Consider the following 13,009-nt stretch of genomic DNA (forward strand, 5'->3'; position numbering starts at 1 on the left):
ATACTTAGTGTTACGAGAGCAGACGAAGCAGGGAGACTGAGAAGCAGGGAGACTGAGAAGCAGGGAGACTGAGAAGCCCAAGAGGAATGGAGAACAAAGGGCCGTCCTGTTGTTACTGAGGGAGGCTGGGGGGTAAGAGGGCAGAGCTCAGAGCAGCCCTGGCCCTGCCATTTATTAGTCCCGTGACCTTGGGCAAGTTACATAACCTCCCTATGCCTTGTTTTCCTCCTCTACAAAATGGGAACGATAACAGTACTTATCCCATGGGGTAGTTGTGAAAAATTAAAGCAGCTGTCAGAGAACCTGGTACCCAGTGACGCTCGCTAAGGATTCTGGGGATGACATTCGTTCTGTATTTGCTCAGACTTCTCGCCTTTATTCCTCTGGGACCCCAGAGTCTGCTGTGCGGATGTCCTGTGCAAAAAGCCTTTTATTTAGCGGCTGTGAATGATCTAACAGAGCAAACAAAGGACCAAGGGCCACACAGTGTTGGGGCCACAGATGAGCTGCGTTGCGTCCCTTTAGATAACTCTCTTAACCTCTCTAGCTTTTCCTAAAGGAGATCCTGAGGCTTGGAATGGGAATATACTTTAAGGTTTAAACTATCATGCAAGTGAAAATATGTCACTGTGGGCAAGCTGGAATGCACAGAGGTGGAGTCATGAAGATTTTACAGCATTCGTTGTTGCTGGGTGTCTTCGGTTTAGGGATGCATGTGCATTCTGCCACAAGCATTCCCCAACCACTGTAAGATGTGGTCTCTGTGAAGGATGCATTTTACCTCCATGTCTGATGGTCAAGTTCACTGGCCACATCGCAGAGGCTAAATAAATGTACAGTGAGTAGAACCTGCCCAGTCACCTTTGTTTCCGTGTACTTACCAGGTGTCACCAACACATCATCATCCACTGGGCACAGGAGAGCAGAGACAGCACACGCATACGGTCCTGTCGTCCCCGCCCAGAGGGACGGTCAGCCTGAGGTATGATGCCTGCAAGGCCACACCCTCATCTCCAGGGAATTAGCTGAAAAATAGGAGAGCGGCCAGAAAAAGAAAGCTGAGATACAACCTTCCGTAACATTTCCCCATCACGGACGAGGTGCCCTTTCTTGTTTCCTCATCCATTAACTACAAACAGAGATTTGTTGTTTTTGTTGTTCCCAGTGAGTGTCCTTACAGGACAGGCAGTGGGGTCACTGGGTTTGCTTAAAGCCATGGTACACTAACCTCTGTATTGAATGACCTCCAAGGTAGAGTTTTTACTACTGAACCAGGGGCTCCCTTAACAAGGATGCTAAAACTCTGAGAAGGAAGAGAGACTTCGAAAGTGTATATTTAAAACCTTGAAAGAGTAATGCTCTCTCCTGGCATCTCTCATATGTGTTGGTGTAATTCCCTGTTACAGAGATGGGCAAGTGGACATGTCCACAAATGGACAGAGAGTTTACAAGTATAGAAGTAAATCATAAGCGCCCCAGTGCGATGGCCGTACAGACACCCTGTACGTGCTGAAACCTGACCTGGAGAGAATCCCATGGTGTGGCCTAACTTTTTTTTTCCTCGACCTTTCAAGGGATTTTGAGCCCCCCCCCCCCCCCAGTTCCTCCCGCTGAGCACGTTGTCCTCATTTGTGTTACAGGAAGCCTCGGGGAGAGGGCAGAAAGTGCCGGAAGGTATACGGCATGGAGCACCGGGACCTCTGGTGCACGGCCTGTCGCTGGAAGAAGGCCTGCCAGCGCTTCACCGACTGAGCCACGCGGCCTGCGGCCCAGCCGCCAGCCCATGGCCATCCTCACCTCCCACTGCAGGCTTTGGACAACGCTCTTCCTTCCGAGCAAAACACACCGGAAGCCCAGGAAAAGCACTTCCAGGAGCCTTGGTGGAATTACAGCAAAAAAGAAAACCAGGTCACCACCCTCCCTGGTCTTGCTAAGAGTAGAGCCTAGAGCATCTGTAACTTGTTTTGTGTGTGTGTGTGTGAAAAGAAAAATCATCCTTCCTTGCTGTGTGTCTAGGTCTGAAAACTGTGGACTTCTGTAGCATTTGAACCCACAAAGCCCATGCTTCCTAGAAAGGAGGCATATTTTGATAAGCTTTCTGAATAATGCCGTTTCTGAAGTGTTTTTTTCCACACACACAAAAAGCTACATGTTATCCCGTAGCGTTTGTACAAAGAACAATACCTGCTTTCGTGTGAATAGTCTTTCCCTGGTTTTCCATGTGACGTCTTGGAGCAGCACACGTCATGCTGTGTTGCCAGAAAGGGCAGCACTCTGGGGATTTTTTTCTATGTCTGTCTTGTTTGTTGGTTTGTTTTGTTTTGAAGAACGGCCCCAAACAACCACGGCAGAGCAGTGAGCTTGAAGGGCCCCCGATGGCAGAAGCTCAAAGAGACTGATGATGGAATCACCAGCAGACTTCAGCTCTAAGCTGAGCGAGCTCAGGACGTCCCGCCGTCACTGTTGGGAGACACCTAGGAGGCTTTCTGGGATCCGTACAGAGCCTTTCCCCAGGAGGCCCAGCTCCTTCTCTACCTGCCACAGCTCAGTCCAGAACCAGCAGCTGGAGCCCTCCGGTAAGCCTGATGCTTCCTTCAGGAATGTGATGCAAACTGCAGCTGGGATCTGTGCGTCACCGCTTGTCTGACGGTCATTGCCAGGTCGATGGGTCATCGGGCCTTCCCTCCGAACTCCACACTGTCTGGTTTGAGAAAAGGTCGAGAACTCAAGCTGGCCCTGCAGGCTTACTGTAGACAGCAGAGCACAGCCTTTGCGTCCCCATCTGTTCAGAAAGCCACGCGAGGTCAGCAAACCAACGTCCGTTCTGAGTGCACTTTGCTAGGTTTTGTGCTTTAGCGTGTCTGGGCGATGGCTTCATGAACAATCGAGACGTTGTGTGGGCAAAGGGAAGAGCTACACCTTTATTTTTCTTATAAAAATAGTGGAGCTAGTCATTCAGCGTTTGCTCGAAAGGGAACACAGAGAACACCAAAAGGAAAACGCGTGTCGGTATAGAACTCTGGGATTAGCAGGGCCAGGGCTTGCAGTGTATTGCACTTGCCAGGCTTTCTCAGCTGAATGGCTGGCTGGCTGGTTGGTTGGTTGTTTGGTTGGTTGGTTGGTTGATTTGGCGGTAATGGTGCAGGGAGAGGGGAGTAGTTGTCAAGCCCTATAAACTTCCACCCTCCTCTTGACTGCCCTGCTGAAGTCATTCCTCCTATACCTATGCAAAGAGGTGCCAGCGCCCTCGAGGAGGCCGTGTGTGGGATGGGAGCCTGCGAGCAGCCATAGGAATGTTAAATCAAGTTGCACAAAGGAAAGTTTAATATATGTCTAGAGTTTGTACATACACTTCTTTTTAAAGAGTCTTGAGACGTCATCTAGTAATAACAGGTACCCTTTTTTTATATAAAGGAGGCTCTGCAGTGTAACGTCCACCATCTACATTCACATATTTTGGCAATTTTGTTTTTTAAACTCTCCTATGACTTTTTCAAACATTATTCCTGGGAAGAGCTCCTGTGTTTCTCCTGCATTTATTTTTTTCTGTAAAAACACTGATTTCAAGAGAGCGGAAGAAGAGCTCCATTTAGTTTCACATCCGGCGGTTCCCTCAGCCCTCACCCCAGCACCTGCTCTGTCTGATGTCTGCTTAGTACTTCTGAGATCAGCCAGGAGAGGCCCTTTTATAAGTGCAGGAATATCCTGTACCCTGAACCCCCAGCATGTCTCTCCTGCTCCCTGCTGAACTGTCCCTTCACCTGCAGGCCCTCCTGCTGTGGGTGGAATGCCCAGGAGCCGTGGTAAGGCCAGGGCTGGTCGGCCATTTCAGCGGGCTCCCCATGTCCTTAAACACAGCAGAGGGTTTGTCTTCAGTAAGGCTCTCTGGCGCTTCATCCTTGCACTAAGTTGCTAATCAAAAGTGATTAACGTGATGAGGGGCCAAATCCACCCCCCACACCAGAGAACTCTGGGGTACAGGAGGGGGAGCCCTTTGCTGTGGGGCAGTCCTGGGTCCACTCTGTGCCTCTCCCCGAGAGATATAGGACATGGGTTCTGAGGTCGGGCCTGGCTGAGCCCAGCCCAGCCCTTACCTGGACTTTAGCCGAGGCACAAGTACCAGCAGAAGGGAGAGCTGAGTGCAACTGCCCTGAGACTCCCTTTCTAAAGCCTTCTTTACACACACTCGTCCAGGTCCCCCACCCATGTGGGCGCCCCTTTCTGCCGGCCAGCTCAGGGCCTGGTGCACCCTCTTCTCTGGCTTCCCAATGTGCACAGACACTCGGTCCCTCCATGCACACGCAGACACCCACTCCCTGTACCAAGGTGGGTGATAACTAGGGGACCACCAAGCTTCGCCTGGCTGGCCTCGAAGAAAAGGGGTTAAATTTCTAGCAGGCCTCCAGAAAGCTATGAATTGCAATATACAACACTGATTGTAGAAGCTAAAATTTAAAAAAAAAAAAATGTACAGCTATTTTGTTATACTTTGGAACTAAACGAAGTGCCAAATGAACCCCGACTTTCATTTACGCCATCTCTGTGGTACCACGTTCTTTTCTGTCTTCACTCGGCAGAGGGAGGAGGGAAATGGTTGGGAAGCGACATCCCCTGGCACGGCACACACAGGCGGCTGAACTGCGGCCCCTTCCATCGCGGGGACCTCAGAGACCTGTCTGTGCAAACAGTGGCACTGCCACAGATTCTGGTCCCAAAGTATTTCTAAATAAGCAGGTCGTAGCCTTGACTTTTCTCTCCCTGATGCCCCTTCCTTCAGAAAAGAGTTCTCCTCTCTCTCCAAGAAGGCATTTCACAGTGATGCACAGATAGCTGCACATTGTCCCTGGCGGCAGCTGCCTGCAGCAAGAAGACAGTGTGCGGAAGGGGCCAGGTGTCCACACCTTGGAAAGCTGCCCTGGGTTCTGAACTAGCCAGCGGTCTGAACCCACTTCTTCCATCTTGAGGCATCACTGGGAAACGAAAGCACAGTGTGCACTTGAGAATGTTTAGAGAAAAGAGGCGAGACCTGTACACACAGGAGAGGATACCTTGAGAATAGTAGCAAAATCCTATAAGTAATATTCATTTCCTCAGGGAAAATTATGTGGCAATTGGAACTGGAGGCTCTTAAGACGAGGAAGACTTTTATTATCTCTAAAGTCGTAAGTTTTTTTTAATGAACATGGTATCATTCACGTGAACTGGACTGTGCGGACGTGTCGAGGTGTGGGCGGCCACTCTGCACAGAAGAGCCGTCTCTGGGGGGCTGACCTGCGCTGAAGGCCGACATCTGGACCAGAGGCTGAGTCCCTGGCGAGTGGCCACAGACTCGCGTGAGGGTCTTTCTGAATGTACCCGTGACTACGAAGCCTTGGCATTCCCTTTTCCAATCACCAGTGGGATGACTCGTCATTAACTACACGGCGAAAGCCACTAGGGCTGTGTGTTACGGTCACAGCACTGAGGGAGCAAACTCCTATGGACTTTTGTGGAGAAGGTGCTGCATTGTCTCTGGGCCCTGCAGAACTCTCTCGACCACATCCACTGTAGCACTGCCTGTATGAACACAGGAAAGGATCTGTGCACACGCATGGGTGGGAGCAGAGCAGGGTGCGTGAAGACGGACGGGAATGGGATCATTGGCGAATGTGCAGGGCACAGGGTCAACTGGGCATTTCGTGTCTCTAAGAAAACAACCCGACCAGCCAGCGGCACATACACTGCCCTCCCCTCCTGCCTGTGGGGTTCTGGGAATTGTTTCGTTGTCTCTTTTTGCATTGTAACTAATCAAACCAGAAGTCAGTAAAATGAGATTAGCACTTTTAGGTACCAGTTGTATCAGTAAATAGCGCACACCAATCCAGCAAGAAAGGATAACATTTATTTAAGACCGACTGGTTTGCTTAGTGTGACTGGCTTTGAAAAAGCCCATGCCCGATGGTCAACATGCTTTAAAAGGTGTATCTATCACAGGACCAGCAATCAAAACGGGAATTTTACTTCTGGTCCTGTTTTGTAAATAGTTCCTCTTTTTTTTTTTTTTTTTGAAGACAATCTCTCATGTTTTATAACTTTTCTTGTGGGCCTGAGAATCACCACGGTAATGTGTTGTGTCAAAATGTAATCTGAAATACAGTAATAGTTATAACTTAATTTTCCAAATAAGACAAGAAATATACTGCTTAGGCTTCTACAATTCTAAGAGACATGACACTTTTATAATAAGCATTAGTACTGAACTTCTCAAGTTAACAGAACTGGAAATATTTTACAAGATGCCGTGTTTTTGTAATCACAACGAACATGAACATTTTTGTGGGAAATGACCTTGGTTTTATACATTGTAGCTTATTTTTTAAAATACAGTATTTTACCAGACAGGAAGTGTTAATATTATAAGCAGTTCCTGCTCTCCAAACAAAGGGCTATGCCTCTTTTAAGCAAGTGTTTTGATGTATATCTTTTCAATTAACCCTCTGCAGGGTAGAAATGCAGGTTAGATGAAAAGATTATTACAAGAGAATCAAGATGGCAACTGCTACTCCGTTTATCACTACCAGTGTGTTTTCAAAGTCTTGTGGGAAAAAGACATTTTAAGAATCATCCTATGTATCTTAAATATTTAAAATGTTAATAGACATGCACATAAGCAATGGGAGAAATATTCTTGTAAATTTCTTTAGTGTAAAAAGATAGATTCCTTCACAAAGACAAGCTTACCGCTCAACCTACCAGAACCACAAACCTGCATTTAACTAGCAAGTATCATTTGGTGGAAATGTCTCAAATCATGGAATGTAAGCCCAAAGATAGGATTCTTAGATAATTAGTGGTGTTTCAAATAATTTTGTCCTCAGCATTAATTAAATAACTTGAATTTTCTTACCAGAACAAATGCTTGATTCTTCACGTGAAGAATTCACAGACACACCAGGCTGAGATCAGAAAGTCACTGTATTCCCAAGAGCTGGGAACGAGGAAGGAACCGTGGAGAGCTTATTAACTGCACCAATAATTCTGAGCTTTGCCAAACTGGTCCTAATGCTATACAGTTGTTTTTTTTTTTTAGCCCACTCACTGTTAAAGCAGGCAAGCATCTTTTCTTTCTAAGATTTTAGTCATTCAAAAGCTAGACTAATTAGCCAAGTCTGCAGATAACATCAAAAGGAAAACTGGGATAGAATGGCAGGACACCCCCTGGGCAAGTCCTAGGAGGGGGTCAGAGGGTCGCTGAGACCCCGCTTTCACGTGGGCTTTAGTACAGAGTGGAAGCGTGCGGAGTTAGGGAACAGTGTGAACGGCGTCTCCTGGTGGCTGAGGTGAGGCCGTCTGCAAGTCTCTATATGTCCACTGCTAGCATCAAAGCTCCCAAGAAGCGTTTATTGCTGTCTGGTGTTGAACCAAGTGAGTCTCACCTCTTCTCTAAGGAGAAGCTTCCTAACGGTGTGTGTATATAGCAGATGCCTTGGAAAGGCCGGGCAGCTTCTGTCCATGAGTGATTCAGGATCAGGCAACAAATGGACCCTAGAGAATGGTGGAGATTATGGCGGACCAGAGAACACATGTCCCCTTTGAAGGGGGACCCACCTTTTAGACAATCAGCACCAGCAAGTCAGGCCCAGGGCGGCGAGGTTTCTGACTTGGTGTTATCAAATGTGATGTTACCTGGCATTTAAGTTTGGCAACTGACTCAAATTCTTGGCCAGCACTGCGTTGACCAAAGGAAACCTGTATGTGGGCAGATGCAGCCTTTGGCCGCCAGCTCCAGCTGTCGGGGAGAGCAGATGTCACATGCAATAGCCATCAGGTCAAGTTCCGCCATCAGCCCCACAAACTCACACCGTGGCACGGTCTGGGCAACTAAAAGTCAAGGAAGGGAAAGAGGTGAGTTCGCCCCAGGACTTACTCTCGTGGAGAGTTGAATGCAGAAATAGGCTACCCTTCTGCCTTGTGTCTGGTCCAAATACATGGAAGGACTCCCTGCTCTCACTCTGCCTCCCTGGGATGTGCCCAGGCCGTAGCATTCGATAACTGTAAGCTGACCTTTCTGTTGTCACTGCCATGACCACTGTGACGAGGGGCTGGCAAAGGGCCGCCCTGTGCCCTGCAGTGAAGACCGCACACGCTGTCTCCTCGTGCCCAGGCCCTGGGCCAGCCCCTCCACACTTCCCGGCCAGCCTGTCTCGTGACTTTATGCTCCAGGGAAGTCTTCTGTCCCTTTACCTCCTCTATGGCAAAATCCTTGCTTCAGAACTGGCAGGGACTTAGGTGTTTTAGAGTGTCCACTGACCTCTGAGGGGAGTTTCTCCACCCAGAAAACCTTAGCCTCTCTGTCAGAGGACAGAGACAAAACGGGAATAAGCGTGTCGTGGAAAGAGTGAGCTGTGACTTCCTTCATGTTCATGGATTTAGGGGTATCTTACACCAACCTCCTGAGGTGTGGGGATCGTTGCCAACCTCCCCTGTGCAATAAATGGGTCTCTTCTGGATCCATGCTGTCATTTGACCTTCCTGAGAACAGAGTGTAGCACAGGAATATTTAGGGTCACCATCACTCCCCTCCAAGGCCAACCTGGAGTGGTCTTGAACTTGGGAGTCATGACTTCCCGCAAGGAGGAAGGAAAGGGGCTTATTACAGCTCGGACCTTAGTCTTGTAAACAATGCCAGACCCGGGATGACCCAGCCAGTAAAAAGCCCATTCATTCACCTTGTCAAATGCAAACGTGATGTTCTTTCCTATTGGGCACCATCCATGTAATGAATTGGGACCTTCCAAACAAAAGATTCCCTTTATCTATGTTATGAAATGTTAAAAATTAATTCTCAAGTCTAATGAATGCCAGGTTTCCCCCGCTACTCGAAAGTAGAGCATTCTGATGAAACCCTTTGTAAACAGAAATGGTAAAGCGAAGACCTACATTCGTAGGTAATGGCTTTTTTCTAAAAGCGACAATCGTCTTCGGATTTTTCACTTGGCGAGAACAGGTTGCGGACATCAGGTTTTCGTAAAAGCCCAGTGACCTAACGCAAACTTTTGAAAGCAGGGGACCCATGTATTACATTCACTGAGGGGACAGTTCCCTAAATTTTTAATTCAGAAAATTAACCAGAGTAGAAAGCAGCAACTCCCAGAAAAGGCAAGAGAGCCGTCTTTAAAGAATGACATTTTCTTTTTTTTAAAAAGTTGCTCATCTATTTTCTTCCGAATTCTCTCTGCACCGTTGGCTGAAAAGGAAAACCAGCACTCTGGAGAAGCTGAGCTTTGAGAGGGAGAGGACAGTCCCCGTCTGGCAGCCACCTCGCATTCGCTGGTGACACATCCCTCTCCCGTCTGCTCTCACCTGCCGCACCAGCAGCCATGCTGTCATTACGTATGTTCCCTGCCCAAAGCCCCAGAGGAAATATTTTGCTTCTGGGCTCCTCGTTTCTCACTCTTAAAGTCCAAAGGGATAAATGTCACTGTGCTTGGTGAGTTGGGCTCCGTCAGTGAGGCCACCCCTTCTTCTGAGGAAGAATTCCCATCTGTCTGAGCAGTTCTGGGTGACCACTCAGAGCAGGGCTGGTCACACTCAGCACGAGACTGGGTCAGACTCACTGAGGAAGAACCACAGGCAGATCGCCTGTCCTGGCAGCCTGACTCCGAGTGCCCTTTCCCCCAGCCCCTAACCTGTGGACCAGACCTGACAGGGAGAGGCAGAGGGAGGGTGGGTCACCTTTCCTTACTCTCGGCTTGGCCTCTGCCCACATGATACAGCCTGAAAACTGAACTGGCCTTTTTATGAGAAAGGAAGTGGCTCCCACAGGGTGCCGTTGCTTTAATTTTATATCTATGGGATGAAAAAGCCACAGCTCCAGTCTGCTCACCTCGTGACACCCTTGTTCCTCACCCCAGTGGAGCTTCCCACGCATGTTTCAGGCACAGATGGTGGGACAGAGAGAAAAGAGGTGGAACTCAGGCCAGCGGCTGCTGCCAGGGGTGGAATTACCCCCCTGTGATCAACAGTGTAGCTTAATCATAAAGTGCCCTGATGCCACCCCAAAATAAGGATGCATCCCTTGCAGATTGCAAAGCCTTGACCAAGCCCTGTGATGACAGCAAGCCCCTTTTTCCAAAGTCTCCTGACTGGGGAACCTCTGTGACCACTGGTAGGAAGCTTAGAATGGAGTTGGATTTGTAGGGAAAAGCTCAATACCCCCAAATATACTTGTTTTGTGACCAATAACTGAAAATGCCCTCGGTATAAAATAACCCAGGAATGTGGATCATAGATGTAATAATAATAATAATAATAATAATAATAATAATGCCATTTATCAATATTTTCCTACAATACACCCAAAAATTCCTATTTTTGTAATTAATGGTTGGACGATGGTCAGCCATGTAAACACGTGCTCTCTGGAATAACCAGACACTAGTGTAGTTCCCAAAGCGTTTCGTGTATCAAAATCTATATACTTAGAAGAACTCAGGATAAGAAAAAACCGCTAGGTCCCAAAGGGTTTGTGTCTGCGGTCTTCTTCGAAAGAGGGGGCTGGGGAGTGAGAAGGGCAGCAGTTGTCAGCAAACCTCTGTTGCCCTCAGGCCGTGATAAGGCTTAAAAAAATAAATTTTAAAAAAAGTCTACTTTGAAAAATTAAGCCATCTTTCGAATCGTTTTCTACACCAAATCTAAAATATTAAGAGGAAATTATAAAACACGTAAAACGGGGTAGTTGGTGGCAATGCTGTCCGTAGAAAGCATTGCTTTTTAGTGCCTGCTAAACAAAGGAGACAGATAGACTGAAGAGAGAAAGTGGTGGATCCATCCGTTTGCTTGCCAGAGGTTAAATGACAGGTGTTAACCTATAATTGGGCACGAATTCAAAAGTGATGCAGCAATGCTATCCAATTTTTAGAGATCTTTTGAAATACAATCTTACCACCATTTGGAGGTTAAGCACGGCTTACAAAAGTCGTTAGTTAATATTAGTGAATGAATGTATAAAGTTACAAACTATGCATTTGCAAAGAGTAATGTTTATTTTGTGTCGAATCCAAGTCAATTCTTCTCATAGAGACTTATCACAACCACAAATTATTCAAAGTAAACTTGAACACATATCATTATGGGGATGTGGGGCTCGCGTCTGTATTCTTCTAGGTGATATTTTTAAAGACAAGGCATTGAAACTTCAGGCTCTAAACAAATTCAGCCATTATGGTGAATAAATGGGAGATGGTTTCTATTTTACTTCTTAAACAGAAGAGGGACATGTTGGCTGTAACAAGACGTGCCCCGTTCTTCCGAGGTCTGTGTTCTAATAACATTGGATTAACAAGCAAACAAAACTGCATAGTTAAGGAGTATTGCGTTGGATAAATACAGCATAGGTTGTATCTGGTGTGTTTAATTCTCCACTTAAGGAAAAGAATAATTTCTTCAGAGGTCATATAATTTCAAAGAACAGAACATAAAAACATTGTCCAGCAAAGCAAATCATTGCTCTTTTTTTTTCAGAATTACCTGGAGATGGTCACTTATATTCCGGGGAAGTCCATCTAGAATATGCACACATTTGTTCTTCCCTCTTGTCGATTTTGTATTTTCCTGAAACCTTTTCCATTGACAATTTATCTTTGCTCCTTAATCAGGGTTTTGCTACGTTACTCAGTATGAAAAAAAAAAAAAAAAAAAAGTTCTTTCCTTCATCTGACAATGTGGAAATAAAGAACATTTGTCTACCATTCCTGTTCTCTTCTGTGTCTCCTGAGAAAGCTTCTCAACTGTTTGTATGTAAAATAAGGGAGAACGCACTTCTCAAGCTGGTACTCATGGTATGTCTGCTACCTAGTTAGAAGTTACCGAGGTCGGGGTAGGGGTGTGTCTTTTTATATGATTTTTAGCCAAATTCAGATGTTCTGATACTGCATTTCTACATGCCTAGCCAACTGTAAATACAGCCTGTGGAGGTTCAGGGTCATAAACCTTTTTGTGACTGTCCCTCGGCCAACCTCTTGTCAGCTTCTGGCACATTGTACATAGATTTGTCGAATGTTTCAATGATGTTGTTTTTCTAAATGCTATTCTCTAAAACAACTTTTTGAATGTTTTTTGCTTTCCATTGTTTGGGACTTCGTGTGCTGGTTGAAAACATCCATGTTTCCTAAATACGTAACACCAGGAAAAAAAAAATGTTTAAAATAAACTGGTGCTAATTGAAATCGAAGAAAAATTTCAGATTGAAGATTTACAACATAAAACGTTCACACCAGTTAAACGAAACTGCACTTTCCCGAGGGGACAGCGGCATCTCCCTACGGTCCCACCAGGAGGACCGCTGAGTGTTTACAGGTTCCGCGGCCCATTTCTGTAGAAAATACCGGAAGGGGACTGTCCCCAGTGGCAAGGATCTGCCACACTGGTCCTGTGGACGTATTTATAGAAGTCGAGGTGTATGGTAAGAATCACGTTAGTTATAGTCTTCTGGTCTTTGGACTTCCGTGTTCTGTAATGCTTAGCTGTGACAATGAACCTGGGGTGGCCTGTCTACATCCTCGTCGGCCTGTACGGACTCCGTTGTGTGGCTCTCGGGCCGGACCTGCCCAGGCTAAGCCAGCACACGGGACTGTCGGGAAGACCATTCTGACTGCTACAGTGTCCACACACGAGCTGCAATGCACTTGTAACTGGTTAATTACCATGAGGTCTAACTTCCACTTAATAAAAGTTTTTGTGTATCTGCTTCTATTTGGGGGCTGCTTATTTAAGTAAAGGATAACTAACTTGTACCCAAGAGAGGCTCGCTGGGGGTGAGAGGCTTGGAGGTTTTACCTAGGACAGCTGTAAAAAAATCATTTACAACCAAAAGGACATCTTTGCCATGTCAACTGTTCAAGGCTATTTTTAGAAACATGTGGAATGCGCATCTCTCTTCTAGAGTCCAGCCCCGATGGTGACAACTCAAACCCATCCCCTGGCAAAGTCTGCTCGCGCCTGGGCTGCTGGTCCCCTTGTCCCAGACACG

General features: G+C 46.8%; 1 protein-coding gene across 1 annotated transcript in view; it reads left to right on the forward strand.

Moving 5' to 3' along the window:
* The window catches only part of ZNF704 (zinc finger protein 704), a 130,971-nt gene extending 118,239 nt beyond the window's left edge, over positions 1-12,732 (forward strand). The window contains exons 8-9 of the mRNA XM_019725454.2: positions 885-982; positions 1,641-12,732. Of these exons, the coding sequence (XP_019581013.1) occupies positions 885-982; positions 1,641-1,752 (210 nt within the window). The 3' untranslated portion in view covers positions 1,753-12,732. The remainder of the gene's footprint in view (positions 1-884; positions 983-1,640) is intronic.
* The last annotated feature ends 277 nt before the right edge of the window (positions 12,733-13,009 follow it).

This window comes from Rhinolophus sinicus, linkage group LG14 (genome assembly GCF_036562045.2).
Source record: "Rhinolophus sinicus isolate RSC01 linkage group LG14, ASM3656204v1, whole genome shotgun sequence".
NCBI lineage: Eukaryota > Metazoa > Chordata > Mammalia > Chiroptera > Rhinolophidae > Rhinolophus > Rhinolophus sinicus.